Here is a 14276-nt window from a genome sequence, read left to right as displayed (position 1 = left end):
GGATTTATTAATATTAAATAGAATATATATAGCAAAGATTCTGTAAATGATCAAAGTCTGCAGCATATATGGCAAATATACAGCACTTCATTTTTTTATATTATATTATTTTACTGTTTTCTTTCTCTCATTGAATGTGTGACGAGTATGTAATTATCTATTTTCCAGTAGGATAATTATAAATAACCTATCTTTCGAGAGGAAAGAAACAACAAAAATAAATGATGTGGATTTTGCAGAATCCATGTGCAAGGCTTTGAAGTCACTCTCTGGAAGCTTCAGAATACCTCCACATGCAGATGCATGTTTACTTGAAATGCAAATGATTTACAAGGTCACTCTGGTCTCTAAGTGTTGGTTCAATTTTTTCTCCCTCATGGGTGTAATTGAACTCCACGATTGAAAATAAACAAGGGCATATGTTTTATTTCTTATTCCTTTTTTTTTTTTTTTCAACATGACAGGTGCAAGTGCAACCTTCATGCCAACAGCTGCATCTATGACAAAGAGAGACTGACTTGCGAGTGTGAGCACAACACTACGGGGCCTGACTGTGGCCGCTGTAAGAGGAATTATCAGGCAAGAGCTTGGAGTGCAGGATCCTATCTCCCCATCCCCAAGGGCACAGCAAATATCTGTGAGTACAGACAGACTCACACACACACACGTACACAAACTTTCCCATTACACTTACTGGAAAGAACAATATGGGCTCTGTGTTTGTGGATAACAAGGCTCACATGTCCTTTTATTCTGATCATAAACCATCTCTCTTACTGCTGTCCTACGTTTCACAATGCACTCATGGTGTCTCCCCAGAAGCCATTACCCTACTTCCAGTTTAAAACTAGGTCCCCACAGGAACTCTGACACTGAACAGTACAGTCACTTTTAAACTTCTAAGAAAGGCTATCAAACATTACACATTACTAACTAAACCCTTGTTTTTGTGTACTGCTCTGAGACAGTGATTAAGTCCAAAAAGCGGTGGTAATTAGATACACACTGGGATCCTTTACAGAAAAAATAAATAAATAAATAAATAAATGTATATATATATATATATATATATATATATATATATATATATATATATATATATATATATATATATATATATATATATATATATATATATGTATATGTATATTCCAAACTATATTACCAAAGTGCACTGTTAGTCTTTTAATTGTATTTTTGCGGTAACTTACTGGCAGAACTATTGCCTGTAAGTTTCTGTAACTACCCCTTTACAGTAACTTATTGCAATTACATTTTTCAGTATAATGCCAGTACCGCAATTTTATTTTACAGTATGATGGCCTTACCGCAATATAACTTTATAGTAAAATACCCTTACAGTACTAATTTTACAGTACTATATCCTTAAATCCTTACTGTAACTTAGTTTTAAGGTATAATAATATTACAGTAATTTTACTGTAATTTAGTATACACTATTTATTTTATAAAACCTTTGAATATTTTACACAAATGCCATTGAATTTAATAAATTCAGCTGATCTGGAACAAAACAGGGGAAGTGTGTGAGAAATGGTCATGAGTTTATCTGGTAAATTTGGTAATAGACAGACAAGGTAAAAACTTGTGCAACAGCAGTTATTCCCAGTATACTGTAGTACTTTAACAGTAATTTAAACAGTATTGTTTTTTTTTCCTTGTCAGGGAACTCCGTTAATTGCCTGAATGTACAATCACATTAAAGAGTTTCTTTATGGTCCTTTTTTGGCATTGTTTTAAAGTATATTTTTAGTTGTGACTGCTCTTGATCCAAGGAATATCAGTGTGTGTCAGCAACTGTAACATTTGTATTGTTGGAAAATATTAGAGTAATTTTTGAGTCAGTCTAGAAGTACTCTTGAAGAATATGATTTAAAAAAAAAAAAGAAAGTCACACAGGTTTTAAATGGCATATGGGTAAGTAAATGATGACAGACTATTGCTTTTGGGTGAACTGACGCTTTAGGGAGTGTTTACCCCTCCAAAAGATGCAGAATACTTGTAGGACCTTTCTTTCAAAGAACACAATGCATGTCAAATGTTAGAACTTTAACAGAAGGACAGTTAGCCTTTAGAAAACCAGTGTTGTCTGTAATTCCAGCCTGAGGACTACAACACCACTGCAGGTCAATTTAAATGGCAGGAGACAGAGCCTTCAATCAAACACACAGAACGTTTGCCCAAAAGTTAACTAGCGCTATTAAACACTCACCATATGCTTCTGGGACTAAAGCAGCAGCACATACCACAGATATGACCCTAGCATGCACATAAACTGTGAGCATGCCAAAACTTTCTTTTCAGTCTTGAGCAGGTTTGAGTGTGTGTGTGTTTGTTTGTCTTTGCATGCATGTGTATGAGTGCAGTGACGCATGCCTTCTGGCAGCTGTTGTACCTCATGACTCTCTGGGAGCCGGTGGAGTGTTTTGAAGGATTGAGATTGACAGGACATTATTAAAAAAAAACACACACAGACTCTGAACCCACTATAAAACACAACCTCACCTTAAACCCCTTATTATGGTCCTTTGTGAAGAGAGTGAGAAATCCATAACGTAATAATGCTGCAAATGACAGGCTCTTAGATCATTCACTTTGGTTTTAAAAATAATTTGATTAAACAATAATAATATTTCAGACAGAAGAAAGGCAGTTTGTCATTTTAAAACCAATTGCAGCTTATTTTACAACAGTTCTATGTGCTTGACACCATGTGGTAGGGCAATAGAAACAAATGGATTCAATGCAAAAAAAAAACCTAGCAGTAAAAAATAGAGTAGTATGTCCAGTATGGTGCTATTTGTATACTATAAGTAGTACTGTAGCATTTTGTAGACATATTCATACACAAAACAAAGGCGATATTCCATATATAGATATTACAGTGTGTAGTGTACCTTTTTTTTTTTTTTTTTCATTGTCTGAGTGGGTCAGACAAACCAGGAAAGGAGCTTGAGATTGAGGAAAGAACATTGGATATCACTCTTTGTCAAAGCGTGTTCACACTTCTGGGAAGTGGCAAGGTTCTTGCTTCACGAATGGCGAGTCAGAGAGCGATCAGTTCAAGAATTAGCAATGACGTGCCATTTCTGCTCTCGACGAGAGGGGAAGTGATGTGAGCACCCCCATTTTCTCTCCCTCCTAGAAAAGGTGGCAATGAGACTCACACAAAATGTTCTGGCCCATGCTGATCTGAATCTAAAATGCCTTCTTAAACTTGAATAATGTTTGTGTGTTTTATAGCTTGTCAGATTGATGCAGGGTTCTATGATGTGAGTCAAAATACTATCGGATCTGCACCATGCCTGCTGTTTCCCAAACACAGCAACCGTGGGTGATCAGCAACCCCCCGCTTACATTTAAAAACGCGTCATGAGGATTAGCAAGCAATGCTAATTGTTTTCCACATCTCTGCTGAGTAATACTCTGTGGTTTAAGAAAGCACTTCTTTACAGAGAACTGACTAATTCCTCTTGTCCTGGCAGGATTAAACTGTGCAAATGAAAATTTAAATCAACCCGGTCTGGACTTGTAAATTACTCGCAATCAAAGCACTTAAAGAGAGACATGTGTCCCGACATAGTTCCAGTAAAGGCTCCTCATTGGCCTCAGCTTCAGTCCGCGAGGATAAAAGCTGAACATGATATAAGCTTTTATGCGACTTATTGATTTTTCTGCTTTTTAACATTTAATTATTTGGATACAAAATTCCACTGTGCGTACAACAGGAGCCATGAAAACCACGCTTGAGCGAGATCCACCAGGGGAGGAGATTCATAATACCTCATTTACTTCCGTTCAGCCTAGCTAGCGAAGACAGCCCAACACATCTGGAGATGACAGTCGCAATGAGAGTAAATTATTATCAACGGTGCCGTAGTGTACGACTGATGGCTGGTTTTGTTTTTTAATTAGTGTACATAAGTATAGGGCTGCCAGATGTCAGTGTGTCCGCCTGCCGTCCTTGAATCAAACGGTTCGTTCCTGGGCTGAAACTATAACAGCTGTACCATTCCTTCCCCACCTGCCATCCTCAGACAAGCAAACTTTCTTATCGAAAGAACATACACTCAGAGGAAGACGATTCCAGCCTCAGCACATGTACCGTCCTGTAGAAGATGCTTTCCTTTCTTGTTTTGTAACATAAATGATCTTGAAGTGTAATTAAGCGTGTCCTCAATCCTAGTTCCACTGCTGTACGAATGCTCTAATTAGTGCTATCTGAAGGGCCAGGTGGCCATCTTGTCCTGTCCCAGAAGAGGAGAGTTATTTTGTTCTGTTTGTGTTATCTAATTATTCATTTTAACATCTCCACCCTGGCTGCATATCATCCACAACCCCCACAGTTTCCATTTCTATCTTGTCAGCTCTGAAAGCATATTGAGCTCACTCCCTCTTTCTATCTTTTTTCTCTTTCTTTGTTTTGTGCTATGTTCTTCTTATTCCCCTATGAGACCTGGTTTGTTTACACTGCCTTTTCCGCATCTTTCTCTGTGCTGCCGCAACGGTAATCTCTCTTTCAAATATTTGTTTCTTCCATCACTGGATTTTCCATCGTACGAAGCATTCCCAGAATCTTAACTGGGACTGTGACTCATCACAGTCACTTTTTCATGCTTGCCATCTCCTGTACAGGTCTATTCAATCGGCTCTGTAAGACATTAAGATGGAGGCGGCATTACTATAGCAGAGGTTGGATGACAAGTTCCACAGGTGTGGATTGTCACATTTCCTTCCGTTTTGAGCCACACGGTTGCTTGTGCATGTCACGGCTCAAGTCCGGGTAGAAAATGGATGATGGATGGCCAGGAGATCTAAGCGGCCAGGGAAAGGAATTACAAACTTTGCCAAGGGTAGAAATTTTGTAGATAAGCATTACCGGAATGTCCAGGTGGAAGGAAAAAGCAAACAGATGAGATTTGGGAAGGTCAGGATGTTGTTCTACCAGAACAACAATAATGAGGCCACCAGCAATTAAACCAGTTCTGGTTCCAACATGAAACATGAAATACAGCATCACAGAGGGGTTAGTCCTTTCAGTGGGCAGTTAAGGAAAAGATTGGCTTTCAAATAGGAAAAAATGGAGTTTCATGCCATCCAGTGGGAATCCCTCAAGCTGGATGACTTGGCAGGTGAGTGAGTCTGTTATGTAGGGCAGGACAGATCTGGTATCTTGCCCAGGTTGGGTTAATTACGTCCCGTCAACCTCTGGGAAGGAGCCTGAAAAATGAACTGTCAGTATAACATGTGTTTAGGTGTGTGTGGGTGGACTTTTCCCCCAAGAGATTGTCTATTCGTTATCATTCATACAACATTGTTGGTGTATTTTGATAGCATAATTGCTTGATTGTGAGAAAAGGGTCTTATTCATTTATTGAAAGGTGGATTTGCACAAACTCAAGGAAGTATTTGTTTAAAATAAAAAAAGAAGGAACATAGAATGAGTATATACAATATATGGCATATTTATAATATAATTACACTGCTTTGAGGTATATACCTCACTGTTGGGATATCTTTCTGCCTTATTTACCCCTAAAAGGTCCATAGTAGTGAAGAGTTCATATTATCACTGTAAGGTACTAATATGCACATTTTAGGGGTAGATAAGGTACATAATTGTCACTTTAACGATACGCCCACAGCGAAGGCCTCAGAAAGTACAATTTAGTATTATTATTATTTTTTTATTTATTATTATTATTTATTTTTTGTCAGATAAAATTTCAGGTGTGTTAAACAGCCAGTAGCATAAAAATGTCAACCTAAAATGTAAAATACAGAATGGGTAAAATGGAAAAATCTTCCAGAATTTGTTTTCATTCAGCACACACTCCTGCCCATCACTGGTTGATCCTGGAGACTCAAGTAACCCCAGAGTGCAGAAGTTCAGATGGTAAAAATCAATGGAGTATGCAATAAACATAAGCAGCCTAATGCGTTTCTGCATCAGGCTTCACAATTCGATTCCTGCTCCCCTACATAATGGAGAGTTCCAGCAGGTGAAGGGGGCCGAAAACTGCTGTGATTGAAAGGTAATCTAATGACATGACACATGATATCTTGTATCTGTCTCAGGCGGACAACTGTCCAACTCAAAAGCGGAGAGATGAATAAATAAATACATTTAAAAAAGAGGTTGTATTGCACTTACATGAATTCATGAGGATTAATGTGCACCGTGACTAAAAGCCTGACTGTATTTAAAGCAAAGAGAGCGGGCAGCATGCTCTGATTGGTGCTGTGTTACACTGTTGATGCTGTTTTGAGTTTATTGAGATGTCTATATCTGTTTCTGTGGTGTCAGATGCAGCATCAATATGAGACATAATTTTTTTCTCATAGACTTGGATTGAAAGAGGGAGCCAAGTGTTATTAAAGTAAATATAGAAATAAATAAGTCACCCTGAAAAAAAAACAGCCAGAATACCATTGCAACCACTTTTTTCCATCAGAAATAAAAGGCGAGAGAGAGAGAGAGAGAGAGAGAGAGAGTGCTCTGTGAATGTATTGCTGTTGTACTATTGATATAATTTGGCATATATAGACATAGTTAAACTTTACTCTAAAGCAGGGGCTTCAAACTGGCAAAATTGGCACACCCTGAAGTCCACAAGGGGGTGTAATAGGGGGTCAGCAAAAAGTTTAGGGTACGGAAAGTGTGAAAATATAACAAAGCAGTAAGTATTACATAATTTCACTTAATTTCGCGTAATTTCTTCGAACAGGATTGCTTTTTTTTTTTTAATTAGCAGATGTGAATACCAATGCATGATGTTAGAGTTTGTATTTCCTTGGGCAGATTGACCTCTTCATTCTCTTACCTCTTAAGTCCTCACACGTGTTCATTGGAGGTGCCTGCAGCCTTTATTTTCCTAGTCATTTCTCAGCCTCCCTTCCAAAGGTCATAAATTTGGTTCTCAACTGTCCCTGTGAAGCAGAGATCAGGGAGAGAGCTTAGATGGTGCACACTAGATCAGTGGCACATGGCAGGGGCATGAGTTCAGTTCTCGTTCTGCCACCAAAGCATTGTCTCCAAGAGTTCTCCGTCATATAGAAAAATTCCAAAGGGTCCGCTTGATTGAGAAACCAGGCATCCTTCCCTTTTATTTATTTATCTTTCATTTATTAAGAAAGTTGATGGTACACTACATGTTCCTTTTTTTATTTGCTCTTTTTTAATTGCAAATATGTTCTGCTGTTATCAATTATTTGAAATGGTTGTGTCAAGGTTTATTATTTGTATGCGTTCTGTAGCAAGTGTAGTGAGAGATGGACACAAAAACCAAGATGTCATGTTATGTGCCTTGTAGATGTTTTTATTATTCTTTTTTACATTTATTTGTCAAGAAATGACAAATAATTATTAACATTTTGTTTGTTATTATTGCATTTTATTACATTTTAAAAGTGATTTTTGTTGCATTGCTAATGCTATTTACTGACTATTTGCTAATATGTTCTTTTTCTCTCATCTCTCTTCCAGGTCTGCCAAATAGTGTTGGTCCAGTTAGTAAGTAAACAAACTCATAGATCTATATCAACCGGAAGTGCGAGATGAACAGCTTTTTTTCTCGCTTCACTTCAGGTCCAATTCTGGTTAAACATCTATTTCTGATTTTTATTAGATCTTTCAAATATAAACTGTGCAACCTAATCTGATTGTTGGAACAGGGTTAAGTTAAACTATTTCTAGAAAACAGCAGTTTCCCATAGTAAAGTTTATGGATGGACTCATTCAAATGCTCACTTACGATTTGCATGCATTTAGAATACCATGTTTTTTTTTATATTATTATATTATATATGGTACTGGGGGTGTAAAGCTGTTCAAGATCTCATCAGAAGTAGAAAGAGGGGAAGATTGTTTTAATATAAGAAATGCCGGTCTATGTTGTATTATCCGGTCCTGCCAAGGGCCTCATAAGCCACCAGACAGATAGAGTTACAGGCACAGCGAGGTTGAATGTGAAAACTGGAGCCACAAGGATATTGAACAAGTCAGAAAGCATGTAGAGCCCTTAATATTTCCACATGCTTCACTTCTCCTGAGTTCAGGACAAATATACACATTTCCTCTTTAGATAGATTGGTATAATATATCATAGGTGCATGGACTAACATTACACAAATCAAATATTCAATAATGAACATTGGAATTTTTATAGGATTGAAAGGAGTCTGATTTATACATAAAATACATTTTGATGTTACCAGTAAAAATAAATGCACTAAAAGTGCACATCAGAAATGTATGTCAATCCAAGTGGACACTGCCTTCTCCTCTCCTCACATGTGTTTTGTAATTGGCCGTATAGCATGGCCTGTGCTGTGCCATTTCTGCATGAGCTCACTCCATTATTTATTTCATACATCATGCTACAGTACCATGAACATTCATTCACTGTCCTCGTGAATTTACACACCTCCATCCAGAAAGACACAAAGAGGAGACACTCACAATGCAACCAGGGTCCCAAAAAGCTTGATGTTACTTTACTACTAAAACCGTCCTCTGACCATCACTATAACAATTATAAACACAATTCTCTCTTCCTTCTCAAAACCATAGAGAGTGCTTGTAAAGAGTGTCCTTGAGGACAGAGATGTGATGCCTGAGACAGAAAAAGAAAACACTGCAGTTTCCTCAGAGTTGCTTGAGGGTAATTAAATTCTTTATTGACTTTTCCCAATTCTATTTCAAGTTTATTAAGCCTGCCAGTATTGCCTAATGTAGGCATTAGAGCAAAATTTATATTTTAAGATGAGATTTTGGCTCTACAGGATTGCATTTCATTAATAGGATGGCATTGATTAAAATATGTCACTTCTCATTTATCCCATTTTTTTCCAAAAATAAATCTTCCTAACAAAATTGTTAATGAATAATTCCTAACTAATTTCACTAACAAAAACATTAATGAAGAGCAGATGTGATGAGCATCACTCCTAATCTCTTGCTAATAAGGAACACATTTTATATCAATAATAAAGCTCTCAAAGAGAGATGAGAGCTTTATTTGTCCATCACTCTGAGGTCAGATTCCTTCTAAACTGAAAGTGACTTGGTTGTCCATTGCTGCATGCTCACTCTTTGTGTCTCGCTGGGTACGAACATGAGAGAAAACTTCCACGAAAAGGATTGTGAAAAAAAGTGTTTCTCCAAATATTGGATTAGTTTGCTGCATCCAAATGGTGCATTTATGTTTTTAATTTATTAATTTATTATTATTATTTTACAAATAAAAACTAAAGACAAAGAATCATTGAAAATAATTGTTCATAAAAAGAAGATAAATTAAATTTATTGATGAGATGATGCTGACAAACCAAGTACTAATCTAAAGAAAGAGAAGCACTTTATGATCTTAACAAACCCTGAACTCACATTATCTTATTAATCTTAAACAAATTATTTGTTTTTCATCTTTAATTCTTCTCATGAAATATTACTGGAGCTTGAACTGAAAACTCATAGTTAAGTTCACGGAATTCCCCAAATCACATGGACAAATAATAATTTCTCCCAATGTGATTGGACATAGAAGCCATTTCATAATGGGTCTTCAAGATGGTTTATTCTGTCAGTAACCGGCGTTTGCATGCATTCCAAGTCCCCAAACACCATGCTATGACCCTGGTGTACCCACACACTGAGGTCAACCATGAAGCAGCACATAAGGGACTTAACCATGTTTGTGTTGGATGGATGGAGCATTTGGTTTGGTCCTCTCACTTTAGTGCTGCCTCTGACATTGACACGAGACTGCTCCATTCCCAGCCTTAATATTTCCACCTCTAAGGAAATGAATTGTATGTAATTATGAGGATATTCCCATCAGATTTTCATTTATTTTTTGTCATACAGAACCACACTTCAAATGAATCTATTTGATAAATTGAACAAGCAGCTCAAGCAACCATGATTACACATACACATAACCCAGTCTCACATGGTTTACCCGAAAGACTGATGCAATTTCTCTGCATCACTGTCAGCCTTCATTTCCATGTATTAATATAGAGTAAGTAGAGTAAGAGTAAGCCACAAAACACAGCTCAATTACATACAATCTCTAAAGATGATCTGTGATTGGTCTATCGGTTGCTTGTTCTCATCGAGCATAACAGCTCAACTTTATGAATGACCCATCTGGAGATGTGTGTAGCTGTTTATGTGTACATGAGTCCAGACTGGACCAGTCCTAGTGCATCTAACGTCTGACAGCCACTGCATTCAATTAACACCTGATTTCTCCTGTATACATGCAGTTCGGCAGAACATTTCATCCCTAGGTGTCGCTAACCGAAATCAAGGTAGGGTCAAATTTTAACTTGGATACAGTTTCCTTTTATCTGTCTCACAGAACGATTTTTAGGCTGTAGTAAGAGTAAAACACATTCAGCAGAAGTTTGCTGACAGCTAGTCTTTTTTTTTTTTTTTTGTATATTTGTTGTACTGAATCATTCCAGATGGACAAAAGTCTTCTTTTTGATTTTTCTCTTTCGAGTACCAGTTTCTGAAATGTCTGAAAGCTGTGAGATTTTTGAGCAATCAGCGTTTCTATGAAACAAGCTGAACAGCCATAAAGACACACACAGATGATTTAAAGTATTACACCCTCCATTTTAATTAGGCATGGCGCTCTCTCTTGGGCCCTCTCAATATTTTCTCAGACCTTATGGGGAGTTTTCATAGTTGTTTTAGGTAGACTGATTTAAGGTTGTCCCTTGCGCAGATGCCCAAAAAAAGAATCATCACACAAACAACGGTGCTGAATAAACAGCATTTTTGATTGAATTGGGGGGTTGTAGCTTAGTAAAAGACATAATGCTTACTGCGCCTGGTTTGTTTTGTTACTGCAAGATGAGCTGATAACTTTGGGATTGTTCTGAGCCCTGTTGTTCTGCTGCTGTGTTGGACTGGCAGCGGGACGTGGGGATCTAAGCCTTACACACTCTTTCACAAGAAGTCTGGGAAGCTCAACTACACTAATGCCAGCTGAGCAGTTTCTGCCAGCAATGCAGGCTTTTTCTTTTCTAAAGCCATCGAAAACTTTCAAACCACGGCAGCTGCAGGGAATGGAATGTGCACTGTGCAAATTTGTGTTGTTTTTGTGTCTTTTTTTATTATTCATGACAAAGTAACAGGATTTAAGTAGACTAGATTCTTGTTTTATTTTCAACTTCATGCTTTTGGTACAGACAGTATCTAGTGTTCATATTATCATTAGGGTTTCTGTTGATTCAATGTGTTTTTATTTGATTTATTTTGTCTTTATTTTGTCTAATAGCTCCTCAAGTTGCTTTGTCAACCGTTCCTTCTTTACAAGTTGCAAACAGTAAGAGAGGTAGGAGGACTCGATTCATATATTATGTTTCAGTGTATGTTGTCCGAATTACCCCTTCACCATGCCCTGAATGAATCCAGAGTCCTGTACTCTTTGTACTTGCAGAACACCTACCCTTGACCCTACTATTCCCACTTTTCATAGTGTCAAGATATACCAGTAAAAATATACTGGTTTTACTGTATTTACTTAATTGAGTACTTTGTTGTATGATTAGCTCCATCCAGAATCATCATGGAAGCTCTGTACCAAATGCTTTAGAGACATTAAAGTCTTTGAAAATGGAGGACTTGATGAATCAGGAGGGAAGTGTTCAAATCGTGTTGACTTTGTCAGATTTACGGATTATAGTGTTTCTCATCTGAGTGTGGAGGAGAACACTGAATCTGATATAATTGGGCAGTGGCTCACATACGAGAAGCCCCTACATTTTTTTGTTAAAGTGGGCCCTCTAAAACAATTTCCAGGCAGAATGATTGACATATCCAGGCAGCTTCAGAGATCATTTTACTGGAGATATCTCTGTTTCACGTCCTTTAGTCAGTGGATGGGGAAAAATGCTGCAGAGGAGGCCTGACCTCAATCCAGATCTCGATAATGTGAAGCCCTCCATTTCTCCCAAATGCCCTGGAATCATCTCATGAGTGAAGGACACGGAGGCTTTATGAGCGTAACTCAGTGCAAGAAGATTTGTCAGACCCGTTGGGTTGAGGGCACTGGCCAGTTGGTCCACCAAGTGTCCCTGGCAGGTCAGGTTAATGCCATGGGTTTGTTATGTTATGCCAAGAGCAGCATCCAAGCATAAAGATTCACTTCACTTTGAAAGTAGGACAGACTCCCTGTGAGTCCTGGATAAACATTGTTTGGTTTCTTTAGAGGCTATGGGGAAATAGATAGGAAGTTATTTCTTATTTGCTTGTGCTATTTCTCATTTTGGAGCTGACAGAATCAATACTGAAAAAATGCTTTGTCTTTCACTTTTACGGCAGTAGTTTTGTGAAGAGGATAAAGTTTGTGTATCCGTCTTCGACCTGAGACGCTTTGTTATTTCGGGGGCATGGAAAATAGAAGCCATTGTTTTATTCTCATGTTTAAAAGTTCCAGCTCCTTCACTACACCCTTCCATCATTTCAGTGAGACAACTCTCCATGAGCAATAGAATATAAATACAGCGGATGTAAATTTCAAATCGCATGTGCACTAGCATTCTGCCGAGATTGAAAATTGCATCTGTTCGTGTTTAACGTCCGTGTAACATTCCTGTTTTTATTTTCCTCTTCATCCCTATGGTTTGCTCGAGGTGAACTCTCTAATAACAACGCCGCTTCTCCATTCATCTTACGGTGATCTTACATCTAATACCGCTTCTGCTGTTTCAGACCATCTAAACCTCGCATGCCATGGTGCCTCTCTTCTGCAGCGCCGCCGCAACTCGCACACACTTACCCTAAACACAGCCACATCTCTCTCCCCTTTTTGCAAGACTGCGAATGTTTCAGTCACTCCAATCGCTGCAGTTACATCGAGGTGCTAAACACCGTCATTTGCGTGAGCTGTAAGCACAACACTAGAGGGCAGCACTGCCAGCTGTGCAAGCTTGGATACTACCGCAATGCCTCAGCAGAGCTGGACGATGAGAATGTTTGCATAGGTCAGTCCTCCAGCACTCCCATCCACCAACACGGCTTATCGCACATAACACCTCTCCCAAATCTGCCATCTGGCCTTCTGTTTTTTATTCCTCTATCATCCTCCATCTCTTCACTCCCTTCTCTGTGTCTGTCCATCCCTCTGTCGTCACCCGAGTGTGTGTGTCAGCAAAGTCACGTTGATCCACATCCCTCCAGTCTTTGACTACAAAATCAGCAAGTATGACATGATGATCCACAACAGGGTAGGACAGGAGACATTGTAGGGAAAAACAGTGTAATTTGTAATGTTTGTTACAAAGCTAAGAAAGGGAAACGAAGAAGGTGGAGCAGAGAACAAGAACAGACATTAAGAGATAAAGAAAGCCAGACAGGAGTTATTGTGAGACAGAGGTGATGTCTGTCATCACACTTCCCCTGTGAGGTGTCTGGGAGGGCTGGCACCCACAGAAAAAGGTGCTTTGTGTTGCATATGTCACTCTCAGAAAGTAGAAGCAAGAGAAAGAAGAGAGCAAGAGACGTGTCTGGGAGCAGGTCACGACTTATGTGACTTACACACAAATCTGTAGGTGTTACAGGTCACAGACTCTGACCTCCACCTCAACCTAGCAATATCTGTAGTCACAGGAGGGCCACAGAACTGTCAAAATATGTGAAAAGTGCTTCTTGGAAGAGGTTTATGTTAGTATTTTAGCAAAGCATTAATAATTAATAAGCATTAATGTCTTCTAGTCTGTAGCAAAACCTTAAGGCTGTGTTCACACTTGTAAAGAGTTCTGTTGTGCTAGGCATCTAAAAACATTGATCAATTTATACTGAAAAGAAGTAGGGGATTTTTAAAAAGGAATGATTCGCACAACCGTTATCAGAAAAGACATTACACATATAAGAGTTTCAGGCTACAAATCTAAGTTCTCCAAAAAATCACAAGATAATTAATCAGATTCTCATTTGAATTGATAATATATTTAAACTTTTAGCTCAACATCTGCCAAATTATTTGCAGTCTTTGTTCAGATATGCAGGTATTGAATGGCACTTCAGCACCATAAGCAGGTTAATTTGCCAGATGTCTTTGGGTGATCCACGACCTGGAAAGTTACTGACATTGCCTAAAACTTATTGTCAACATGAAATCAAAATGTACCGTATACTGGGACAAAATCAAGCCACGTTGTCTTTTTTTTCTGATCAGTATCTTGTTTTACTCGGAAATGCACCATTGAAAATGCCACTTCATTTAGAATTTAATAAA

The 14276-nt window shown here is 38.2% G+C and overlaps 1 protein-coding gene across 2 annotated transcripts in view; it reads left to right on the top strand.

Annotated features, from left to right (window-relative positions):
- The window catches only part of LOC127945981 (netrin-G1-like), a 78123-nt gene that overhangs the window by 57177 nt on the left and 6670 nt on the right, over positions 1-14276 (top strand). The window contains exons 4-7 of one of the 2 annotated variants that reach the window (XM_052542206.1): positions 465-637; positions 7508-7534; positions 10294-10338; positions 11316-11372. In XM_052542206.1, the coding sequence (XP_052398166.1) occupies positions 465-637; positions 7508-7534; positions 10294-10338; positions 11316-11372 (302 nt within the window). The remainder of the gene's footprint in view (positions 1-464; positions 638-7507; positions 7535-10293; positions 10339-11315; positions 11373-14276) is intronic. The other variant, XM_052542207.1, reaches the window with a different exon arrangement.

Source organism: Carassius gibelio, chromosome A24 (assembly GCF_023724105.1).
Source record: "Carassius gibelio isolate Cgi1373 ecotype wild population from Czech Republic chromosome A24, carGib1.2-hapl.c, whole genome shotgun sequence".
Lineage (NCBI taxonomy): Eukaryota > Metazoa > Chordata > Actinopteri > Cypriniformes > Cyprinidae > Carassius > Carassius gibelio.
The sequence above is the reverse complement of the archived record's forward strand: the minus strand, read 5'-3'. Positions and strand labels throughout refer to the sequence as shown.